The 27,227-nt window shown below is 35.9% G+C and overlaps 1 protein-coding gene and 1 pseudogene across 6 annotated transcripts in view; one reads left to right on the top strand and one right to left on the bottom strand.

Moving 5' to 3' along the window:
* The window catches only part of HIPK3 (homeodomain interacting protein kinase 3), a 96,063-nt gene that overhangs the window by 35,910 nt on the left and 32,926 nt on the right, over nucleotides 1-27,227 (bottom strand). For all 6 annotated transcript variants that reach the window (XM_019738533.2, XM_019738539.2, XM_019738537.2 and 3 more), the window contains exon 2: nucleotides 25,823-26,921. In XM_019738533.2, the coding sequence (XP_019594092.1) occupies nucleotides 25,823-26,919 (1,097 nt within the window). In that variant the 5' untranslated portion in view covers nucleotides 26,920-26,921. The remainder of the gene's footprint in view (nucleotides 1-25,822; nucleotides 26,922-27,227) is intronic.
* Nucleotides 20,774-21,036, top strand: LOC141572497 (KANTR integral membrane protein-like; annotated as a pseudogene).

The following is a 27,227-nucleotide window of genomic DNA, read 5'->3' as shown; positions in this document are numbered from 1 at the left end:
CTACTGAAATTATAACAAGGACTTTAAAATAATGATTAAAAAATGTTCAAAAAAATGGATGAAATGATAGGAAATTTCACCAGAAAACTGGAATCTACTTTTTAAAACAACAAACTCTTAATTCTAATACCATTCCCAGGAGAAGTAGCTGATTCCAGGCCTGAAGCAGGGAAAATATAAGGTCGGCCTGGAAATCTTGTGCCAGAAAAACTACTCAACAACTTAAAAAAAAAAAAAAAGATCTACTAATACAAACAAAATATCAGTAAGCCACAAAATTATGTTGAGAGAAACAAACCTTAAGACAAAATAGTCATGCTGTATCATTCCATTTATATGAAATTCTAGAAGAGAAAAAATTAATTTGTGGTGAAAACCTCCTATCAGTAGTTCCACATGGGAGGGGTGCGAGGCGGAGACTAGGGCTGAATGGGAAGGAACACGAGGAAGGCTTTCGAGGGTGATGGTTAGATCTTGATAGGACTTGGGTTACACAGCTGTATGGCATCTGTCAAAACTCACTGAACTTGCATTTCACTGTATATAAAATTTACTTCCAAAAAAAGAACCATAAATAAATACTGAGCTAGTTTATGAAAGACATGCTTAAGTGATTCATGGTACAGTGTACTGATGTCGACAACTTACTTTGAATTGCCTCATAAAATAAAGATAGAATGATGAATGGATAGAGATATCTATAATAAAGCCAAGGTAGCAAAATGTTAATTGTAGAATCCAGGTAGTAGGTATACGCACATTTACTGCAAAATCCTTTGAAGTTATTTGTAAGTTTAAAAGTTTTTGGCCGGCCCGGTGACTCAGGCAGTTAGAGCTCCATGCTCCTAACGCCGAAGGCTGCCAGTTCGATTCCCACATGGGCCAGTGGGCTCTCAACCACCAAGGTTGCTGGTTCAACTCCTCGAGTCCCACAAGGGATGGTGGGCTCCGCCCTCTGCAACTAAGATTGAACATGGCACCTTGAGCTGAACTGCCTCCAGATAGTTCAGTTGGTTGGAGCGCATCCTCTCAACCACAAGGTTGCCAGTTCAATTCCTTGAGTCCCACAAGGGATGGTGGGCAGCGCCCCCTGCAACTAAGATTGAACATGGCACCTTGAGCTGAGCTGCCACTGAGCTCCCAGATGGCTCAGCTCGTTCGAATGCGTCCTCTCAACCACAAGGTTGCCAGTTCGACTCCCGCAAGGGATGGTGGGCTGCACCCCCTGCAACTAGAAAACGGGAACTGGACCTGGAGCTGAGCTGCGCCCTCCACAACTAAGACTGAAAGGACAACAACTTGAAGCTGAACGGCACCCTCCACAACTAAGATTGAAAGGACAACAACTTGACTTGGAAAAAAAGGCCTGGAAGTACACACTGTTCCCCAATAAAGTCCTGTTCCCCTTCCCCAATAAAATCTTTAAAAAAAAAGATTGTTTCACAGTAAAATATTGATGGGAGTGGGATTTAAACATAGGCCAAGAACAATTTAACAAACACCCTCCCTCTCACACACACACACACACACACACACACACACACAGACACATTAGTCAACTGCTTAAACCAAACACAAAGAAACAATCTTAACTGCAGTCAGAGAGGAGAAATAAAACCCTTTAACATCAAAGAAGACAATTTTCTATAGAAATAATGGAAACCAGAATATAATAGAATAACATCTTTAAAGTATTGAAAGGAAGTAACTCCCAAAGCATACCCATTGGACAATACACTTCAAAAGTAAAAATTTTTTTTGTTTTTGTTGTTTCAGAAGCGACACATTCTAAAATTGATCTAAAAATGCAAAGGACCAGAAACAGTCCTTTGAAGAACAAGCAGAATGACATATTATCAATTATGGAACAGACAATGTGATACTGATGCAAAAACAGACAAAACAATGAAGAGTCCAAATACAGACCCACACTTATAAGGTCACCTGGTTTATGACACAAGTTGTCACTGCCAGGCAGTGGAATAATAAAATGGTGCTCAGTTAAGGGACATCCATGGGCCGGGGGAGTGGGGGACGGGAATGTGCCTCAATCCTTACCTTATACCACATATACAAATATTAATTCCAGATGGATGGCAGATCTAAACGTGAAAGGTAAAACAATAAAGCTTTTAAAGAAAACACCTTAATGACATTAGAGTAGGTAAAAATTTCTTAATAGGATATAAATGGTGTTAATCATAAAGGAAATTTTTGAAAAATAAAATATTAAACATTAAAATAAGACCATGTAGGGGCAGCCGGTTGACTCAGTTGGTTAGAGCGCAGTGCCACAGTGCTCATAACACCCAGGTCGCCGGTTCGATTCCCACATGGGCCAGTGAGCTGTGCCCTCCACAACTAGATTGAAAAAAACAAAACAAAACAAAACAAAACAAAAACAACAACTTGACTTGGAGCTGATGGGTCCTGGAAAAACACACTGTTCCCCGATATTCCCCAACAAAAAAAAAGTTAAAAAAAGAAAAAAGTTAAAAAAAAATTAAATAAGACCTTGTATTAAATTAGCCCATGTATTCACCTAAGTCAGCTCTAAGAGAGTGAAAAAGTAAGCCACAGAATGGAAGAAGATATTTCTCAAAAAGGTTTCATGTTGAAACTATACACTTTAAAAACTGCAAATGAACACTAAGACAGCCAAGCAAACAGAATATGAGGCAAAAGAAACTTCACAAAATAGAACATCCAAATAGTCAATAAACTTTTGGATAGAGGTTATATGGGTTAGTTCATATAACTCATATTATAACCAGTACTATAATCAGTACTATAAAACCTACTGAAGTTACACAGTGCTTCCTAAGCATAACATGCTACTCACACATTTTTAAATATTCTAATCCCTTTTTTGATTAACCGTGTCCGCTTTTTCCAATTCAATGCTAAAAGCATACCATAATCTTGATGCCACTGCAACTGGGTTTCCAAGAGGTCATTAAGTTTGTGACATTTGCTGGTAAGTACATTCATATTAGGAACTGAAGGGGTAAGAAAGAGCAAAGTAGTAAAAATCTTCCAGTATGTAAATGTGTGTACATTGTGATCTCTGAACCAATCTGTAACACATCTCAAACAATGCAGGAAAAACAGGAAAAGGCAGAGACTACTGGTTAAAAAATGAATGACTAATCTATTGCAGAAATCCAAAACAGGGCAGTGAGAAAAGTATGACAAAATCTACATGTGGGGTATTTCAGAGGTAAAATCCATAGGATATGATCAGTGGTTAGATATATATCATCGAAACAGCCAAGCCAAAGAACTCAAAGTTTCCAACACTGAATAACCAGGAAAGCCATTCCTTTTCTAATCTTGATGTGTAATCAGGAAGGATGAGAATACTTTGGGAGAAAGACGAATCATTTGCACATTAGTTAGTAACATCTAGACTATCCAAGGAGATAACTGGAAACAGAAATTGGGTGTCAAAAGGAGATCAGGATACAGGAAAGTGTCTGAAAGTTTGCCATATTATACAAACAAACTGAAGTCAGGGGACAGAGTAAGGGCTCCAAGAGGGAACTACATCAAATGAGAAAATGGCCCAGGACTGAACCCTGGAGAGCGTATTCATTTAACAGGTGACAAAAAGAACTAGCAACTTTGTCAGAGAAGTGAAAGAAGAACCTGAAGGAAGGTACGATGTTTAGGAACTACCAAAGAAAGTTTCAATAAAATGAAGCACTAACACAGTTGAATGATACAGATCCAGCCAGATGTGGACTTTAAAAAGAAAATCCATCCAATTTGGTGATTAACAAACAAGACATCAGTGTCATTCAGGAAAGGAGTTTCAGAAAGACGAGGGGCAATCCCTGGAGAAGAAGCACAGTAAAGTGGAGAGGCAGAACTGAGATCAAACCACAGCTCTGCAAGCTGTTAGCTGTGTGCCACTGGGCAAGCTGCTGACCACATTTGAATCTCAAATTCCCTATTCATAAAATACAGATAATGTTATTACTTATGATGGGTAAAGGGTAATTACGAAGTTCCTAGCACAGTGGCTTGTACTAAACAGTTTAATTATTATTATTATTATTATGATTATGATTATTACATGAACTCCGTTTCTATATCCATTCGCATTTCCCACATGAAAAAGCATAACCCATGACAGAGTAGGGAGAATTCAAATTTTTTTTAAATGTAGTGCAGTGATGACAAAATTAAAACTTGATTTTCTTTTTTCCCTTAATATATAAAGCCAACAGTTTGAAAGACCAGAAATATCCTTTTGGTGACAAGAATGTAAGAAAGGGCATTTTCACACACTATTGGTGCGATTACAAATTGGAATAGTATATTTCTGGAAGGAAATTTGGCAGTGACCATCAGCAAAATGTACATACATATCCTTTGACCCAACAATTCTCCTGAAAATGTTGTGAAAATGCACCTGTAAGTGTCCAAGGACATACAAGAAGGTTCTCTGTGACATTATCAGAAAACAAACAAAATGTACATCACAGAGGACTGTTTAAAACAAAAGTATAAAATATATTATAAAAATTATAAACCAGAGCCACAATATAAAGGGGAAAATTATTCCTATTTTGCTTCATAGTCTTCTCTATCATCGAATTTTTCTGACAGTGAGCATTCATTACTATTATAATTTTTAAAAAACCATTAAATCAAATAATTTTTAATTTAGTACACTGATTTGTAGATATATTCAAGTTTTTTTTGTAATGCACTATTTTTTCACAAAAGAAACATTTGTTCTTTTTAATGTCAAAGTTTAGCACATATTAGATTCTCTCTCCTAAGTAATACAATCTCACCACACCAGCTGATGCCTAAATTATTCACTGGCCACTGAACTGGCACTCTTCCGTGGCAGCAGGCACTCTGTTAATAGCATCCAGGGTGCTGAATTCCATTCACAGGAAAATGCTGAAGACTCAGAAAGAAACAGGCACATACATTCTGAGGTGTGAGGTCAGGCCTGATATCTAATCGATGACGTCATTACATTTTATTATAGTACATTCATGAGACCATATGCACCTTTAAGACAAAGCTATATATATAACACAATGAAAACCACTGATAACCTCTGAAATTATACTTTTACTCATGTTAAAAAAAACCACACAGACGTTTTCTTTTTAATCTATGGATAACCAACAGTTATAAGCAATTCTAGAATACAGTCATTCAAAGTCGATATAAAATTACATATCAGCCGATTTTATATGGCATTACATATTTTACATTTACAACCTATAGAATTAACAAACTGTGACCAAGCTTTTACAACTGTTTTTGCCCTATGCCTAACTAGTATTATTTAGCATTTATATATTATCAACTTATAACCTAATATCACACCTATAAGGCAAGAGGATCATATAATACAAACTTTAACCTGTTAATGTACAAAGTTAAATAGTCAATCGGTAATAGAATTAGGATTAAAATTCAGAGCTTCTAGTCTGCTGCTTCTACCCAAATTCTGTCATATTATTCATGTTGTTTCTTCTTCATATTACTGAAATCATTTACTGAATCATAAGCACTTTGTCATCATATAAAAAGAAGTAAGTAAGGAATTATCTCAGGAGTTAATTAGGAAATTAATTAAATATGGGTAATTATTGTATGGGAAACACATTATTTTTCATTTAATTCCAGTATGGATGGAGGAAAATGAGGAGGATATTGGGAGGAAAGGAAATTAGAAGTTACAAGTGCCTGGGCATGTAAGAATCATAGAATTTTAAAACTGAAATCGTTTTAGATAACCTTTAGAAGATCTAATACTTACAATAATTCCAAAGCTGTTTCCAAATGGACAGAATTCAGTATATGGCAAAGTAGTTGTATTTTCTCAACTATCTTTCTAAGGAGTTTAGTTCCTTAAATACTTAAGATACCTTGTCTAAAATATAGTTCTATGGCATAGAGCCCAGGACTAAGCAAGATACTAATACACTTGGTTCTAATACTTCAGAATTATAAACTAAGATATGTTTATGTTCCTCAGATAAAACACATGCATCTAATCCACTTGTTTACCAACTTTCTTATGGTTAGCAGAATCAGTTATTTTTATATGAATGGGGGTGAGGATACATTAGAGTTCTAGTAACCAACGAGGACATTTTTTAACAATGAAAGATGCCTGAAAAAAGAAAAAAAGGTGGTACTGTAGACATCAAGGGAATAGGCACTGTTTGGAAAGGAATGCCGCACAAGTTACCGTGGCAAAACTAGAAGGGTTTACAATGTTACCCAAAATGTGGTTGGCATTATTATAAACAAGTGCAAAATTCTTGTCAAGAGAATAATGTACATATTTAGCATATTAAGCACCCTAAGACAGAGATAGCTTCCTGAAATGCATGAAGAAAAATGATCAAAAAAGAAGGAAGCCAAACAGAAAGGTACCTGGGTTCAACTGAAGCGCGAGCCTGCCCCACCCAGAGCAGCACACTCTGTGAGAACCAATGGGAAGGAGCCTGAGCTGCTGGAACCCATTCCCCATGAATTCATGGCATGATAAGTGTAAAAAAATAAAAGACCTCTGTACTGTTAAAAAGTTTAACAAAAAAAAAAGAGAGAAAATTAGAAAAAAATAGAGAGGACTAAACTCATAGCTCTAGAAAGTAACTGATTCCATAATACACCTGTGTTCACTAAAAAACCAAAGTGTTTATTTCTTTAAAAAATCACAAAAAGTAATATCACAAAAATATCTATTATACTATTACATCAAATACTCCCACATACCTTAAGTACCCCTGGGTATATAAGCAGGACCCAGTTTTAGAAGGGAAGTCTCCTGTGATTACTGAAAAGACTTCAAGGTGAGGCTGGACAAATAAACACATTAGGATATTATTAAAAGTAATTAATGCATGGGTTGGGGGGGTTATGTTAGAAAATACCAAAAATCCCTTCCCAAAACACCAAGTTCATATACAAAGAACAGACTGGTGGTTGCCAGGGTGGGGCTGGGAGGGTAAGGTAAGGACAAAATGGATAAAGGGACAAAAGGTACAAACTTCCAGTTATAAAATAAGAAGTACAGGATGTAATGTACGGCACGGCAATGTAGGTAATAATACTATACTGCACATTTGACAGTCGCTACGAAAGCAGATCTGAAAAGTTCTCATTACAAGGAAAAGAATTCTGTAACTCTGTATGGTGACAGATGTTAACTAGCTTATTGTGATGATCATTTATTTTGCAATATACACAAACACCGAATCATTATGGTGTACACCTGAAACTAATATAATGTTGTATGTCAATTATACCTCAATAAAAAGTAAAATTTAAAAATGGGATATTTTATCATGGGAAAAAAGTCCCTTCCAGCTCTAAAGTCTTATGAGTCTGTGTTCCAGTCATTCACAATAAGGATTAGCATTTCCTCATTAAGGTTCAGTGATGCCTTTTCCACACGCAAATACACTTCTGTGGTAAGTATAGCTCAGAAGGAGTGAACACGGGGTAGTTCAGGAAAGATTTCATCCAGGAGGTAACATGTAAGTAAGGTAAGCCTTAAAAGGTAAATATAATTTTCATAGGAAGAGAGATGGATATTCAGGACTAGACAAAGGAATAGGAATGAAAAGTACAAAGCATGTTTGGAAGATTTTATGAGGCAAGGGACGCTCTGAGAGTAAACTGCACTGTAAAGCTGAAAAGGAAAGATGAATCAAAATGTTAACATAGACAAAAAACATTAAGTATTGTCTATACCCACTGGTCAATCTACATTCTTAAATTCTGACACATATTAATTAAGGTAGTTTTAATGTTAAAATTCTCAATTGTATTTTTGGAACCATGTATGGTGACAGAGGTTAACTGGACTTATTGTAGTAATCACTTCGCAATATATGCAAATATTGTATCATTATGTTGTACACCTGAAACTAATATACTGTTATACATTAATTAGATCTCAATTTTAAAAATTCTCAATATGACATCATTTTTGGGGGAAATGATGATATTAAAAAAATCTCAAGGGACGCCAAATAGCCAAAACATTCCTGAAAAAGAACTAGAGGGCTCACGCTTCCTGATTTCAAAGCCTATTACAAAACTACAGCAATCCAAATAGTGTGGTGCCGGTATAAAGACAGGCAAGTAGACCAAATACGGAACAGACTATTGAGCCCAGAAATAAACCCTCAAGTATGTGGTCAAATGATCTTTAACAAGGGTACCAAGACTGCTCAATAGGTGAAAGAACAGTCTCTTCAACAAATGATGCTGAAACGACTAGATATCCACATGCAAAAAAGAATGAAGTTGGACCCTTATATGACACCATATACCAAAACTAACTCAAAATGGATTAAGGAGCTAAACATTAAGAACCGAAACTATAAAATTCTTAGAAGAAAACATAGGGGAAAAGCTTCAGGACACTGGATTTGGAGATGATTTTTTTTGATATGACACCAAAAGCACAGGCAACAAAAAGCAAAAATAGACAAATGGGTCTACATCAAACTTAGAAAATTTTGTGCATCAAAGGAACAATCAACACATTGGAAAGGCAACCTACAGAATAGGAGAAAATATTTGCAAATCATACATCTGATAAGGAGTTACTATCCAGATATATAATGAACTCCTACAACTCAACAACAACAAAATCAAATTAGACGATTAAAAAAAAAGGGGCCATGGACTTGAATAGACATGTCTCCAAAGGTAAAATCAAATGGCCAAAAGGATGCTCAACATCACTAGAGAAATGCAAATCAAAATCACAATGCAATATCACCGCACACTCATCAAGATGGCTACTATCAAAAATAAACAGAAAATAACATGTACTGGAGAACAGGGGAAAAACGGGAATCTTCAGGTACTGTTGGTGGGATTGTAAAATGGTGCAACAGCTTTGGAAAAAAGAGCACATAGGTTCCGTCAAAACTGGAACTACCATATGATCCCGCAATCTGAGTCCTGGGTTTTTAATCCAAAAGTATTGAAAGCAGGGTCTTGAAGAGATATTTGTATACTCGGGTTGATAGCAGCATTATTCACAGTAGCCAAGAGATTGAAGCAACCCAAATGTCCACCAACAGAAGAATGGATAAACACAATGGAATATGTTAAGCCTTCAAAAGGGAGGAAATCCCGTCACATGCTACAACGTGGATGAACCTTGAGGATATTATGCTAACTGAAACATGACAGTCACAAAAAGACAATTATTACATGACTCTACTTACATGAGGTTTTTAAAGTAGTCAAATTGATAGAAACACTAAGTAGAATGGTGGTTACCGCGGGGTGGAGAGAGTGAGAATAGAAAGTTGTTTGATGGGTATAGAGTTTCATATTTTGCAAGAGGAAAAAGTTCTAGAGATCTATTTCACAACAATATGAACATACTTAACACTACTGAGTGCACACTTAAAAAGTTAAGATGGTAAATACTACATTTTTTTTCCACAATAAAAAAATGAAAAAATTTTCCCTATTAAAAATAATTTTGGCCACCAAATTGTTAGCTCAAGATGACAGTACAGTTTACAAATTAGTCCAATTTGTTTTTCTAACATACAGGGAGTAGTATGGACAAAGCATTTTCAGGGTGAAATATACATGGAGTTAATTAAGTATAAAAATGTGCAAATACTATGTAGCAATTTTTAGAAACACAAATTATTTTAAATATTCCTTATAAATATTAACAAAACATTAATGTCTAAAATTGTAACTCAATAATCTTAAAACAAATGCACAAGGTTATTTTAATTCCCATCAATAATCAAGATTTCCATTTTTCACCTATTAGAAATAAAAAATTATCTAAAACTAAATAAAATTAAAGAACAAACAAATTCATTAAAATTTGGAAAGCATTTTAGCTAGTCACCTTGATCTGAAAGTATTTGAATGATTTAACACACTCAATCATGAAACTAAAGGCAGTTAGTCACCATTATAACTAAATATATTAAAATCAAAAGGCTTCATGAAAACTTAATACACTAAAGACATAAAAGATCACATTTCAAGTCTATTTATTTAAACAAACATTCTGAATCTTACACTTTTTAGTTTATATCCCCCCCAAAAATTCCTGCTTTTTATAAAAGTACCCTCTAGGAAACAATCAGCACATTTGAGGATTTTCAGATTTCTAAACATTAAGAACTATGATAACTATTCTTGGCATTTGAAGTATTTAAGACTTAATTGTATTCATTTACTTTCTATTATAGACAACATCAAATACACAGAGTTGAACTACCGTCTACCAATCACCCAACTTCAAAAATTACCAATGCATCAACAAAAAGACTATCTAAAATTATCACAATGGTGGTAGTGGGAAAAATCCCAGATATATAATTTCATTTATAAATACTCCAACATATCACTCTAAGTGATATTTAAATAAGTAACCACAATGTCATTATCACACCCAAAAAATCAATGATTTCCTAATATCATCTGACATCCAAATTTTCTCTATTGCCATATAAATGTTTCTTTACAGTTGATCTGTTCAATTTACAGTTAATCTATTGTAAGTGGAATTCACATGTGAAATTTCTATTTAAATAGTTCCATAGAATAAGATTCACCTACAGAAATTTATGTTGAAAGAGTTTACACAAATAGAGTTAATCAAAAGCAAATTGCAAAGGAGAATGTGTTCTGTGATCTTATTTTTATTTAAATATTTATATTAATATATTGTAAGAAAAGTGGTAATTTCTATGGGATAAACACTAACAACTGATTTGGGGGAATTATAAAACAAATCAGTCTAAAATAATTTAACTTTAAAAATAAAATGTTGTGATTTAGCTTTAAAAATTTTTAAAGGCTATTATTTCACTTTTTCTGATTCAGTCATGTCTAAAATACAACTAGTAGAGGGTTTTCCAGGTTCCTCTGTTTTCCTTGTTTGTTTTTTAATGCAGTTTTAACATACAGTGTCAAAGATATATTTAAAAGGATGGATAGATAGATAGACAGACAGACAGACAGACAGACAGACAGACAGACAGATAGATAGATAGATAGATAGATAATAGATAGATACTCCGAATCATAATGATAGTCCTACTTGACAAATAAGAAAACTGAGACTGTGAAAGTCAGGTGTTTTATCTAAATTCACACACAATTTAAGTCAATAAATATCATCAACCATAACAAAGCATCTATCACTTCAGAAAAATTTTTTTTTAATCCTAGTGAAAAGTAAAACATTAATACCAAAATGTATCTTAGATGCAGCCATTTCTTTCTACTACCAACGTCTCTTCTCTCTGGATTACCTTAATGCCTCTTTCCTAATGGTTTTCCTATTCCTCCTTTCATTCTTGTCCTCTTTCCCCTCCAAATCCAGAATGATCCACCAAACCATGTTAATATCAACCCTAAATCACACCTCTACTTTACCCATTCCACTAGCCCGAAGCCTCGTTGGCAGGCTTCCAGATTCTTTACCTTACCAAGCTCTTTCCAATCTCAGTGCCTTCACATACACTCTCTCCTTTGCTTAGGGCTCTCATTCTACCCACTATGTATGGCGGGCTCCCTTCAGATCTTAGTTTAATATTTCATGTCCTTATAGCTATTTCCTGTGCACCCAATCTAAAATAGTTCCCTACAACTGATTAGCTATTCGGAAAAAGATTCACACCTCACACCAATTATAAGAATAAACTTAAAGATCTAAATTAAAGATTAAAGATCTAAATACTAAAAATATAATTCAATAAGTACCAGAAGAAAACAGGGTGAATGCCTCAGTATGGGAGAAGGCATTCTAACTATGACTTACAATCTAGAGGCTATAAAAGATTGATAAAATTGACACCACACAGACACACACACACACACACACACACACACACATTTACAAGGCAAAAAAACTAAAAAAGTCAAAAGATGACAAAATGAAAAAAAATGCAACATATATCACAAATAAAGGGTTAAAATATCCCTTATATAGGGCGAAATCTTAAAAACTGAGGGACAAAGGACTGAACTTGATAGAAAAATGGGCAAAGGACATGAACAGGTAATTCACACCCACACCCTACACAATTTTAAAATGACCTTTAAACCTGAGATATTTAATTTCACTCATAAGAGACATGCAAATCAAAACAACATGGATAACCATTTGATTGGCAAAATTTTTAAAGAATGACAACATATCCTATTGGTAAGGCTATAGAGAATAGGCACTATCACTTATTGCAGGTCGGAATGCAAACTGGTACCTTTCTTATTAAGAGGAATTTGGCAATATTTAACAAAACTACCTAGTCATTGACCTTTTCATTAAATAATTCCACTTCCGGAAATTTACATTGAAAATACAACTCCAAAGATACAAAAACGCATATGCACAAACTTATTTTTTGTAGTTTGTAACTGGTAAACACTGTGTCAATAATTAAGGAAGTGGCTAAATAAACGATGGTAATCTCCACAACGAAGTACTATTCAGCAGCAAAACAGAATGAGAAAAATCTTTATGATCTGACATGTACAATTTCCAGGAAACACTGTAAAGGGAAAACAGACAAGTGTAAATGGGTATCTACAGTGGGTTATCTTTTCTGAAAGGGTAATTGAAAGAACAGACATTATCTTTTATCTGCTTATTTGTACTCCTCACCAAACACACACACACACACCACACACACACACACACACACACACACACACACACACACACACACACACCCTACACACACACACCCTACACACACACCACACACACAGAATAAACCAGAAACTAATAATAATGGTTACCAAGATGGGTTGGGTAGGAATGAGGTGGAATAGATGGGGCTGAGGGGTTGTGACACTTCCGAGATAACCATTTGCTGTAGTTCTAATTGTGAGACCCATGTTAATGTTTCACATAGTCAAACAAATAAACAAGCAAACAAGGACAAGGGGGACCCAAAATTGCATACAAAGAAATGAATTTAATTATATTTCAAATAAATAATCACACTGAAAGTGGGGGAGAGGAAGCTTCGGAAGAACCAACCTAAGTACTGAAACAGTATTTTGACTACATGCTCCAAGGCTCAGACTAAAAAAAGTATAAACAAGTGGTCGGGTTGGTAAATTAACAGTGGTATGGTTTGGCAATTTCAAAACTACTTTAAATGTATTCTAGCATTGAACAAATAAGTGACATATTGTGGATGAGAGTCAAGTTTCTCGGTGTCAGAGAAAGGATTATAAATAAAAGGAAAAAGGATAGAATGAACGCTAAGGTGTCAGAATTGGACAAATGAGTATGAATTCATGGTTTTACTATACAAACAGATAAAGAATTACACACACACACACACACACACACACACACACTTTCCAACTGCCACTCAAAGGGTCTAACAGCAGTAACACCCTTGCACTGCTAAGCACACTTGGCACTAGCATCCAGATCTTGTTTTATAAACACCATTTTCCAAAAAAAGGAGCCAGAGCTCCTTAGAGAAATAGCCCATTCCAGAGAAAAGCACGAAGTAAGCCTGGAACATCTTGTGGTGCCAGAAAACAAGCACTCAAGGAAGGATGGGCCAAGGGAAAAGGACACAGAAACAAGCTTAAACAGGCTGTTGCTGGAGAGTTCAGGACAATTTTGCAATAAAACAAATAATGACAAGTAATAGATTATAACCCATTGAATATGAATCCATGAGTTCATACAGAAACAAACCAGTGAATAACAAAAAAAAATAAAGTGAAGGAAAACTCTTCCTTATAGAGGAATGAGGAAATTAGAAAATCATTATTTTGCAACCCCGCACTTAGAACTGTTTACGGTTATATTCATGAATGGATGCTAAAATTAGTAGTAGAAAGTAAGACGAGAAACAGTGTATGAGAACAGTCTCAAAGCATCTCTCCACAAGACACTAACTACAAAGGAAAAAACACAGCAGAAAGACCTGGCAGTCACCACCTCAACCAAGTAACCAAAGTTACCATTTCCAGCAATAGGACAAAGTAACATCATGTGCCTCCCAACATGTGAGGACAGAGCATCACTTCTGTGAAGTTATTCTAAAAACACATGACCTTAAAATATCAGGCAAACCCAAATTGAGGAACATTCTACAAAATAACTGGCTAGTACTATTCAAAAGTGTCATTAAAGGCAAAGAAAGAACTAAGGAACTACTCCAGATTAAGAACACGAAGAAACATACATGGCAAACAACGCAATGTGTGATCCTGGATTGAATTCTGGGCCAGAAAGGGTCACTCGTGAAACAATTGTCAAAATCTGAATAAAATCTGTAAATAGGCCAGTAGTATTGAATTCACTTTAATTTCATCAACTCAAAGAGTATTTTGAATCGTTCAAACCTTTCATCAAATCCTAACACTGAGTTGATGTTAACTGATGATGACACTGATCATTGTACTAGGGTTATAGAAAATACACACTGGAGTATTAGAAGTAAAGGCGCTTCACATCTGAAACTTACTCTCAAATATTGAAAGAAAAAAAAGTGTGTTTGTGCATGTGTGTGTGTGTACACATAGAGAAAGAATAAGAGATAAAACAAGGGTGGCAAAATGTTTAAATTTGAATCATTTGGGAAATCTAAGTGAAGGGTATACATTCATACTATTTTTGCAACTTTTTTGTACATCTAAAATTATTTCAAAGTAAAATGTTTAAAAAACTTAAGCACATGGGAGTGTTATTCTCACTCCCTGTTCTTCTCAGAGGAACTTCGTTGGTTGTCTTCCATTAGATTGCTCAGCACCATAATGATAGAGTCTATATTGCTGCTCCTAAGTGTCAATACTTATAGGTACTAAATATTTTGAATAAAAGGCGTAATCATGGACCATTTTGCAGTTTTCTATTCATGCATCTTTTCACTGATACAATTTTAAGGTCTCCATCAACTGATGAATGGATACATAAATGTGGTACATCTCTGTAAGACAATATTATTTGGCAACAAAAAGAAATGCAGTACTGATACACATTACATGGATGAATCTTGAAAACACTAAATGAAAAAAGGCAGTCACAAAGGACCACGTATCATATGATTACATTGCTATGAAATGTTCAGAATATGCAAACCCACAAAGCTAGAAAGATTTTGGTTGCCTAGGGCTGAGGGGATCGGGAGATTGGAGCTGGATGGTAAAGGGTGCCAGGGTGGGGGTGGGGGAGTTCTTTTGGGAGTAAGGAAAATGTTCTAAAAATGACTAGTGATGTGATGATGTACAACTGTGAATATACTAAAAGCTACTGAATTGTATACACTTGATATGGGAAGTTCATGGTATGTGAATTTTAAAAAAAACTTTTAAGAGCTCTGCCAAAATTTTTATTTTAAGGCCTGACATATGTAGTAATCTATGCCTGTGTCCACAATACATGGCATTGAAAACCACTTCATCATAGACTTTCACAAACTTCTATTAAACTTGTTAAAAATAAACCGAATTGACAATCATATGTTTGTCTAATAAAGATTTCCAAATAAAAACGACTATTACATGATACAGAGAAGAAATCGCCAGTAATTTAAGCCCAATGCTGAGCTTTTTTAGATAACAGTGGGGTGATGAGAGAGAACACTTTCAATCCTAATTCCTCTACTCTGGAGGCTGATTCAGACGTCATCTCTCTCCCAGAAGCTTTCTCTGAACCCCCGGGTTAGGCTAAATGCCCTCTGGGTTCCCCTAGTATCCTGCACACACCTCTATCCTAGCACTTCTTGAGACAAACTATCTTTCTCCGCCACTAAATGATGAAAACATGTTTTAGTCACCTCTGTATCCCTAGCACCTAGCATAGCACCAGAACACAAAAAGGGCTCAACAAAAATTGTGAGTGTGAATTTGGACCTGTCTGACTTGTATAAGCCTCAGTTTTCTATTTATTAAGAAGGAATTCCACCAACTGTCTTACCTAACTCATAGAGATGAGACATGAGAAACAAACTAGGAATTACACGTAAAATCACTTGAAAAAAAATGATGCAGTGTATATACATGGTCTTCTATTATTAATATTATAAAGTACCTTATATAAAATATTTTTGGATCATTCTATGTACCTTTATTACAGGAACTTTTTCTTTGAAACTTCCACATCTAAAAGGCATGAGAGAATGGGAATGCCCTAAACAAAAACTGATAAGCCTAAATTAATTGTTGATCATTACATGCCTTTCTGTCAACTATTACATGCAAAACAGAAAGCAGTTTTTACTTCAACAACAATTAATGCTAAATTACTCAGTACAGGAGCAAAGAATACAACTGCTATACAAGCTGTTTTACAACCCACTTTCTTGGCTCTATGTTCTGAAATGACTCAGAACCACAGTCTAAAACTCTATGTTTAAAAAAAGGAAAAAGATACTCATGAGCCGAGTGTTGCCACCACACCTTATAAATATAGCACCTTATGCCGCTAAACCTTTTATGCTAAAACCGTTTTCGCATTCAAGAGCCCTACGTGTTCTTGACAGAAACCACACTCAAGTAGCTGAATTTAGAACATGCTGACCTTGAGCAAATCAATGCCCTTAGCATGTACTCCTGGCTTATATCACCACAAGAGCTAGACAGCCTCACCATCTATAGTAGTCAACAATTTCTGGCCACTGTCCTGTCTATTTTAAGATATCCCTACTACATTTCTGTGTTGCACAGTTCAAAGAAATAGAAGAACACATGAACCTGTGTTTAAACACAAATCGTTTACCTTGGAACCTGGAGTATGTGTGTTCCTACTGTGATTAGCTCAAAAATATTTAATTTGGTTAAGCTTCTACTTCCTGCTTTCATTTTTTAAATATAATATATTTTTAACAAGAGTAAAAAAAAAGTCAAGAATAAGACACTTCTGTTTATTACCCAATCAGATTTATAAGTAACCTCAGTCCTAAACTAAGCCAGATTTGGCAACGTTTTCAAATATAAACTGCAAAAATTACTGAAACTAATAGTTACCTGCTTCATGCAAAATTATACTATATATATTAAGACAGTACGTGAATAAGGACTATACTAAATTTTTTACCAATCTACCTTAATATTTACTAACCCTTCTAACTCTTGGATCTAACTGATATAAAGTCCATTTTTTATTTTTTGTATCAATCAATATCAGTCAACATCAACCAAAATATTAGCAGTCTTTGTTTATAAATAAGAACCTCATTTTTTTCTAATTTTAAACACAGAACCTGTAATTTAGCATAGCAATTGTATAGCTTCTGAAATTCAGGTAAATTTACTTGAAATTTTTATATCAAAACAAATTAGAAACTTCTAATTGTACTTAGCAATTATTCATAGCTTTTTTTTTTCATTCCAAACAGAGGCTAGTATTTATGCAAAGGTCTAATGCTAGAAACAAATTATTATAAAATATCTAGCATTTTTAGATTGCTTTTAAAAGGATTTCCTTTACTCTCTTAAAACATTTAATAAACAGATGTCAAGTACAAAAATTAAATGAAGCTTTTTTATTTACTCTCATCCAAAAGATTTCAAATAAAGAAAAGGAATCTAAGTATCGCATAGACTAAATGTGGTATGTGGAATAATGCAGGACCCAAATAAAATGAAGTCATTAACTAACAAGTGAACTAAATATAGAGGCCAAGCAGCTGGAGCCTCCCGGTTTATATAATATGCTAGCTGACTACTCAAAGCTCTTAAAACAGAATCCACGGAGTACAAAGGGAAGGAACAAAAACAAAAATCATTGTTCTCACACTGTTAAATAAGATTTTTAAATGTTTCCAGAAAAAAAATTAACTGAAAGCTAATCTTATATTCCATTAAAATGGGGGTGGGGGGGAGGCAGGAGGAAGGAGGAAGCCTGTCACGGGCACAGAGGATCAAACAAATGTAATTAAATGAGATATTAAACAACACTTACCACCCTATAATAATAACTTTTAAACCATCACAACTATAACTTTTAAACCATCTAAGAGGTTTTAAGAATGTATGTAGCATTCAATACTAAAAATCATATAATCAGGAATCTACTAAAGGGTAAATCAGACTGTATTCCTAATTTCTTATATTTGAATAAATTTAATAATCATTAAATGACATAAATGTGATTCTTCTGATGACCTACCAATAGTAGGGCATATGTTTGGAGTTGATTTATTTTTTAACTGTAAGTATAACTGGTATACAATCCTATATGTTGGTTATATTAGTTTCAGGTGTACAATATAGTGATTCGACGTATTTATACCTTACAATGTGACCATCCCACTAATTCTATCACTCCAGTAATCATCTGTCACCATGTAATTTATCATAATTTACTGACTATATTCCCCTTCCCCTTTTCACCTATCACTCACCCCCTCCCTTCTGGTAATCATACCTTTGGTCTCTGTTTCTATGAGTCTGTTTTTGTTGTTTTAGTTTTTTTTCTAGATTCCACATATAAGTGAAATCATATAGTATGTCTTTCTATGCTTGACTTATTTCACTCAGCATAATTCCATCTATGTTGTCACAAATGGCAAGATTTCATTCTTTTTATTGTGTGATATTCCGTGTGTGTGTGTGTGTGTGTGTGTGTATCAATCACACCTTCTTTATCCATTCATCTGTTTGTTGATGGACACTTAGGTTGCTTCCATATCTAGGTTATTGTAAATAATACTGCAATAAACATAGGGTTGCATATACCTTTTCAAACTAGTGTTTTCATTTTCTTTGGATAAATACCCAGAAGCGGAATTGCTGGGTCGTATGGTATATCTATTTTCAGTTTTCTGAGGAATCTCCATATTGTCTTCCACAGGGGCTGCACAAGTTTGCGGTCCCACCAACAGTGCACAAGGGTTTCCTTTTCTTCACATCCTCACCGGCACGTTATTTGTTGACTTTTTTATATCCATCTATGTTGGATATAATCACCTGGTATAAGGTGATTGCTTGTGGTTTTGATTTGCATTTATTTCCCTGATGATTAGTGATGTTGAGCACCTTTTCAGAGTCCAGATTGCTAACCATTACACTAGGGGCCTTAAGCATCTTTTCATTATTTCCATTGGCATCTGCTTGTCTCCTTTAGAGAAATGTTTTTTCATGCCCTCTGCCCATTTTTTGATCAGATTATTTTTTTGTTATTGAGTTATATGAGTTTCTTATATATTTTGGATATCACCCCCTTATTGGATATATCATTTATGAATATATTCTCCCTTTTTATCTTTTTTATCATAGATTAGTTGATCATATAAGTGAGAGTTTATTTCTGGACTCTTATTCTTTTCCATTGATCTACATGTCTGTTTTTGTGCCAATACCATACTGTTTTGATTATGATAGCTTTATAGTATAGTGTGCAATCACAAAGTATGACATCTCCAACTTTGTTCTTTCTCCGTTTTGACTATTCAGGGTCTTTGGGGACTCCATATAAATTTTAGGATTATTTGTTCTAGTTCTGAGAATGACATTGGAATTTTGATAGGAATTGCACTGAATCTGTAAATTGCTTTGGGTCATATGGCCACTTTAACAATGTTATTCCTTCCAGTCCATGAACACCACATATTCTTTCATTTATTTGTGTCCTCTTCAATTTCTTTCTTCAATGTCTTACAGTTTTCAGAGTACTACATCTCTCACCTTGGTTTATTCCTAGGCATTTTATTATTTCTGGGGGGATTAAAAGGAGGTTCAACATCTGCAAAACAGTTAATGTGATTCAGCACATCAACAAAGCCAAGGATGAAAATCATATAGTTATCTCAATTGTAAATAGGCTCTTTTCTTCATATCTTCTGATTGTTCATTATTAATATATAGGAATGCAACAAATTTCTGTATATTCATTTTATATCCTGCTACTTTACTGAATTCTTTTATTAAGTCTATTAATATTTTGGTGAATTCTTCAGGGTTTTCTATATATAGTATGTCATTTGCAAATAGTGACAATTTTGCTTCTTCATTTCCTATTTAGATGCCTTTTCTTTTTCTTGTCTGGGTGCTATGGCTAGGACTTCCAGTACTATGTTGAATAACAGTGGTGAGAGTAGGCATGCTTGTCTTGTTCCTGATCTTGTGGGAAAAGCTTTCAGCTTTTCACCATTGCATATGTTAGCTGTGGGCTTGTTGACATAAGTTACTTCTACACCCACTTTGTTGAGAGTTTTTATCATAAATGGATATTGAATTTTGTCAAATGCCTTTTCTGCATCTATTGAGATAATCATGATTTTCATCCTTGGTTTTATTGATGCGATGAATCACACTGTTTTGCAGATGTTGAACCACCCTGGAATCCCTGGTATATAAATCCCACTTGATTATGGTGTATAATCCATTTAATGTGCTGTTGAATTTGGTTTGCTACTGTTTTATTAAGAATTTTGGCATCTATGTTCATCAGGGATACTGGCCTAAAATTCTCTTCCTTTGTCTTTGTCTTGTTTTGGTATCAGGGTAGTGCTGGCCTCATAGAACGAATTTGGAAATGTTCCTTCCTCTTCGATTTTTTGGAATAGTTTGAGAAGGATAACGACTAATTCTTCTCTAAATGATTGGTGGAGCCTATGAAGCCATCTGGTCCCGGGCTTTTATTTGTTGGGAGATTTTTCGATGACTGCTTCAATTTTATTGCTAGTAATTGGTCTTTTCAGATTCTGTTTCTTCCTGGTTTAGTCCTGGTTTAGCTGTGTTTCTAAAAATCTATCCATTTTCTTCTAGATTGTCAAATTTGTTGGCATGTAATTGTTAATAGTATTCTTTAATGATCCTTTGTATTACTGTGGGATTGGTTATAATCTCTCCTCTTTCATTTCTGATTTTATTTATTTATGTTATCTCTCTTTTCTACTTGATAAGTCTTGCTAGAGGCTTGTCAATTTAATTTATCCTTTCAAAAAACCAGCTCTTAGATGCATTACTCTTTTCTATTATTTTTCTATTTTCTATTTCATTTATTTCCACTCAAATATTTATTATTTCCTTCCTCCTACTTACTTTGGGTTTTGTTTGTTCCTCTTTTTCTAGATTCTTTAGGTGTAAATTTAGATTGTTTATCTGGGACTTTTCCTGCTTCTTGAAGTAGGTCTGTATAGCTATAAACTTTCCTCTTATAACTACTTTTGCTGCAGGCCATAGATTTGGTAAGGTTGTTTTCATTTTAATTTGTCTCAAGGTAGTTTTTGATTTCTTGTTTCATTTCCTCTTTGTTCCACTGGTTGTTTAGAAGCATGTTGTTTAATCTCCATGTTATTTGTGTTTCTTCCAGTGCTTTTCCTGTAGTTGATTTCTAGTTTCATGCCATTGTGCTCCAAAAAATATGCTTGATATAATTTCAATCTTCTTGAATTTATTGAGGTTTGTTTTATGACCTAGTATGTGATCTATCCTGTAAAATGCTCCATGTGCACTTGAGGAAAATACGTAGCTTGCAGTTTTTGGATTAAATGCTCTATAAATGTCTAGCAAGTCAAACTGGTCTAATGTGGCATTTAAGACCATTATTTATATTCTAGTGCTCCTATGTTGGGTGCGTGGATATTTACAATTGCTATATCCTCTTCTTGGATTGACCCCTTTAAAATTATGTAATTCCTTCTTTGTCTCTTTTTACATTCTTTGTTTGAAGTGTATTTTGTCTGAGTATTGCTACCCCAGCTTTTTCATTTCTATCCGAATGGAATGTCTTTCTCCAGCCCTTCACTTTCAGTCCTTGTGTATCTTTCAATCTGAAGTGAGTGTCTTGTAAGTAGGTCATTTTTGTGTTACCCATTCTGCCACCCTCTACCTTTTGATTGGAGCACTGAGTCTGTTTACACTGAGGGTAATTATTAATAGGTATGTGCTTACTGCCATTTTGCTAATTGTGTTTTTTTTTTTTGGTTGCTTTTATTTTTCTTCATTGCTTTTCTTCTTCCCTTGATCTCTTTGATTGGATTCCTTTCTCTTCTTTTTTGTGTTCATTTTTTTGTATGGTTTTGGTTTATGGTTACTATGAGGTTCATATATATCCATCTATATATATAGCAGTCTAAGAAGATAGGCATTTAAGTTCAATCGCATTCTAAATGTACTACATTTTTACCACCACCCCCACTCCTTGTTTTTGAGATCATGTTTTACATCTTTTTGTTTTGTGTATCTCCTGATTGTTTAATGTAGTTATAGTTAATTTTACTACTATTATCTTTAGCCTTCCTATTAACTTTTTAAGTGGTTGATTCACTGTGATAATTGTATATTTACCTAAACCAGTGAGATTTTTTTTCCTTCCCTGTATTTTCTTATTTCTGGTTATGGCCTTTTCTTCTCTGCATAAAGAAGACCTGTTAACATTTCCTGTAAGGCCAGTTTAGTGGTCCAGGTGAACTTCCTTAGTTTTTGCTGGTCTGGGAAACTCTTTATCTCTCCTTCAGTTGTAAATGATCACCTTGCTCGATAGAGTATTCTAGGTTGTAGATTCCTTTCTTTGAGCACTCTGAATATCTCCTGCCACTCCCTTCTGGCTTGTAAAGTTTCTTCTGAGAAATCAGCTGATAACCTTATGGTGTTTCCCTTGTATGTAACTTGTTTTTCATTCTTACAGCCTTTAAGATTGACTCTTTATTCTTAACTTTTGTCATTTTAATTAGAATATGTTCTGGTGTGGATCTCTTTTGAGTTCATCTTGTTTGGAACTCTCTGTGCTTCCTGGGCCTGGATGTCTGTTTCCTTCCCTAGATTAGGAAAGTTTTCAGATATTATTTCTTCATATGTTCTTTCTGCCCCTATCCTCTCTCTCTTCTCCTTCTGGAATCACTATAATGCAAATGGTAGGACACTTGATGTTATCCCAGAGATCTCTTCTACTATCCTCATTTTTTGAAATTCTTTTTTTGTTTTGTTGTTCTGACTGGGCGATTTCCATTATTCTGTCCTCCAGGTAGCTAATCCGTTCTTCAGTATTAACTAATCTATTGTTGATTCCTTCTAATGTATTTTCCATTTCAGCTATTGTATTCTTCATCTCTGATTGGTTCTTTTTTACATTTTCTATCTCTTCATTGAAGTGTTCTCTGAGTCCTTCTACTGTATTCTTAAGTTTGTTGACTATCCTTATGACCATTTCTTTGAACTCTTTATCAAGCACATTACTTATTTCCATTTCATTAGGATTTTTCTCTGGAGTCTTTCCTTGTTCCTTTTTTTGGGGCATATTCTTCTGTCTCCTCATTTTGTTTGACTTTCTGTGTTTGCTCCTATGAGTTAGATAGGATGTCTCCCAGTTTTGAAAGAGTGACTTCTTAGTAGGCCATGTATTGAATAGTAATGGCAGGCTGGTTGTAGTCGGGGCAGGTGCATGTGATGCCTGGTGTGTCACCTGGTCTGAAGGGGTGGGTTCCATTTGGGGTAGCCTGGTATGTGCTTGCTTCCTTGCCATTCTAATCTGGATGGGATTGCCTGATGTAAATGGGGCTGCTCTTGGCGTGCCCTATTGCATTAACTGACTGTGATCTGAGGTGGGTCTAGGCAGGGTTGCTTTGCAAACTTGGGTCTCAAAGGCCCCTCTCCAGTTGAGACAGGCCAGCATGCATGCTCCTCAGCTTTTTGCCAGTTCTCCCTTTCTAGGCAGTATATCTCCTTGTGTGCCAGCCATACCCTTCTCGCCCCACAGACAGTGCTGCCAGAGTGACCCATCGCTTAAATTATCCAGTCAGAGGAGGGTCTGGGCAGGACCACTCTGCCTGCCTGTATCTCAATGCCCTTTCTCTAGCTGGGGCAGCCTTGCATGAGTGCACACAGCTGCACTCATGCACTCAGCAGCACACCTCTCACTCCACATGGGTCAGCCTTACTGCATGCCCTGTTGCTTTAATTGTCTCCAGTCGGAGTGAGGGCCTGGGAGGGGCTGATGAGTGATTGCTAGCTCCACCCTTTTCCTAGGTGGGACAGCCTTACATGTACCCACAGCCATATGTCCTTTGGTAGTTCTGAACTCTCTCTGGGCAGGGCAGGAGCTGCTACACCAGGTGCACCCAGAACAGCACCCCACTCTCACTCCGCAACCGGCAGCCCAGTGTGTGCGTACTGCAAAGTTTTTCTAAGTCCACACTTGGGCATGTAGCAGCACCCTACTGTCTCCTCCCTTTCTCTGGACCGGGAAGTCCTGCATACAGATACTGCAGCGTTTTGTTTGCTTCCCACTCTTTCTAGGATGGAGAGCTCCATGTGAGCACACAGTAGCACCCCACTATCTCCGCACTTTCTCTGGACAAGGTCGCCTTGCAGGTGGGTACTGCAGCGTTTTGCTGGCTCTGTACTGTCTTCAGGCAGGGCAGCCCCTTGTGTGCAGAGTCCTGTGGAAACTCGAAGTAGCACCATGCTGCACCTGCTGGATCGATGTCTGAGAGAAGGCGCCCCTTGTACGCATGCTATGGTGTTCTCCTGTTTCTGCTGGGTCTGGCTCCAGTAGGGGTGGCTGAGGACGTGCTACAGTGCCCTGCAGGTTGGCCAGAGAACCTGGCTGGAGCTCCTGCCCACTATCTAGGTTCAGGAGAAATGTAAACAACAGCACTCCTGGGTTTCTCCGGTGGGTTGTTCCCTCAGCTCAGAGCTCCTGGAGAGCTCTCGTGGTCCCCTGACCTTCTCTATCTGGTCACTCTCTCTTCCATTTTATGCACAGGCTTTTCAATTGGCTCACAGTTGTCTCTCAGGAGGATTTGCTCTAAATATAGGTATACATTTGATGTGTACTTATGAAGGGACAAGCTCAGCGTCCACCTATGCCCCCATCTTGGACCCACTCCTGGAGTTGATTTTTATAGTAGCTAATTAGTTTCTCCTTTATCTTGTCCTGGATACTACAGCATATATTTGCAAGAAGCTAGTCAGGGTGAGAGGTATAGTGCAAAGGCAGATGCAATACCTGAAAATAGCTACCCTTTGTTGGGCCTAAATTTATAGTCCTCATGTTCTAACAATTTCTAACAATAAACTGCATGTGTTCATCTACTTGCTAACTTACTTATTACCAATACTGGCAGATCCGATATATATGCCCACTGTGTTGGGACCCATGGGGCTCTGCAGTACACCAAGGCCATACATTTGTTCAGGCTGAAATGAAAACCAATTTCTCAAAATTATAAAACTACGTATTCAAATCATTTACATACTCAAGAAGATATTTTAAATCTTATAATCATTAGCTAGCCCTTAAGACTATCTTTGTATTATGCGCTAGTATTATATTAATTATGACATTGTGTTACTTTATCAATATTTACATGGAAATTATCTTCTTCTTTAAATCCCCCCCATAGCACCAATACCAAAATAGCATTGCCCAAAGCATATAAATGGAAAGACTATAATACAGCTTATTATGAAAAGGTGGCCTGAACATTCATGGCAGCCATGAAAATATGTTTAAATCTTAAAAATCAGTTACATCTGATTACTATGTCTTTAATAAACTGGTTCTCTTAAATGCTGAAATGACCAAAGATATACACAAAAAGTACTATAAACCCTTTTCCCAACATATAAAGACTTCTGTTTGATCACCATTAATCATCAATCATTCCCTCAGATCTTCTAATAATAAAAATAATCAAATGACTTTGGCACAGAACTTTGCAGTAGATTACTATTCTGCTTGGGCAGACTTTATGCGTAAATTTTAAAAAGCTTTTTAAAAACTCAAACCTCAACTAATCTTGTTTTGATGTCTTTATTTATCCAAAGCAGTCTTTTTTCATCACATGCACACACAAAATTTCAGTTAGCAGAAATTCAACATTTTTTCAATAACCAAAAAGGAACTGTCACCTACCTGTAGTACCGAGACTGTAGATATGTTGAACAAACAGTCTTTGATACATGACTGGCCGACCCAAAGTCTATTACTTTAACCCTGTAAGGCTGCCGAACAGGATCCACCAACATAATATTCTCTGGTTTGAGGTCAGCATGAATTAAACCAAGACTTTTCAATTTTTTCAATGCAGTGGCCACTTGTTGAAGAATGGGTCGAATTACTTTGAGTGGCAGGGGACTGAATTTATTTTGTTTCAGAAAGTCATACAAGTTTTGTTCCAGCATCTCAAAGACTAAACAAGTATGGTTACGGTGCTGAAAGCATTCATAAGCTCGTACAAAGTTATATTCATCAGCATTTTCAGTGCTGAGTCTTGCTAATATGCTCACTTCTATTTGACCTTGACGTGCATAAGAAGGGTGATTCTTCAAAATTTTGATTGCTACAATTTCATTTGTCCCTCTTTTCCAGCATTTGACTACCTGGCCGAAAGTGCCTCGACCAAGAAAATCAAGGACTTCGTAAGTATTTTTCATGGAGCATAAGACTTCATGTTGTACTAACTGATAGTCACCTTCTCCAGTGGTACAATTCTGTTTTGTTCCTGTGGTAGTTGTCACAACTGTCACTGGATTTCCCATGTTGGTTTGCAACATTGCAGGAAGTATGGACAATTCATCGACAATCTGCATTGCGCTGCTATGGTTATCCAACTCCTCACTCTTGCGCTTCAATCCACATCGCTGGGGGCCTCCTAGGAAATGTAACCTCTGCCGCCACGCCCCAATCTGAGGTGCTTCCACTTGAGCTTGCTGCGCCTGAGCTGCTGTGACCTTTGTAGCACCTGCAGTGTTTTTTAAAACAACAGCACTTGTCTGCAACGAAAAGTTGTGTCCTCGAGGTCTGTTAAATGCTATCTTTGTCTGAAAAGCACTACTCTTCGTGAGAGGATGAGAATTTCCAACGTTTCTACCATTCACATAGGTCCGTGGATAGTTTCTTTCCTGGAATACACAACTGCTTGGCTCTACTTTGAGTTTCTTCACACTACAAAAGGCACTTGACTGAGTTTGATAAACATATGGTGGGTAGACCAGGACTTGTGAGGCCATACCTGCAAGAAAGAGTAAAAGGACATATTAACTACCAAAAAATGTTTGATTTTAAATCTCACAAAGGAAACCTTTAAGGGTCAAATCCATAATTTGTAAAAAATAATTAAATTCTATCAAGATTTTTTTCCCTTGGAGGAGATATATGTATTTTTCGATACCTCTACTTTAGTTAGTGCTTCAGCTGTTTTGAGTGTTGAATAAAAGTCACTTCTGTGACCCACACCCACAGAAATAGACCCAGAAAGACAGATGATGAAACTCACAGCTAAGAATTTCTAAAACAGCTATTATAAATATAGTCAGGG

Source organism: Rhinolophus sinicus, linkage group LG06, assembly GCF_036562045.2.
Source record: "Rhinolophus sinicus isolate RSC01 linkage group LG06, ASM3656204v1, whole genome shotgun sequence".
Lineage (NCBI taxonomy): Eukaryota > Metazoa > Chordata > Mammalia > Chiroptera > Rhinolophidae > Rhinolophus > Rhinolophus sinicus.
Note: the sequence above shows the minus strand (reverse complement) of the source record. Positions and strands in the feature narration are given on the sequence as shown.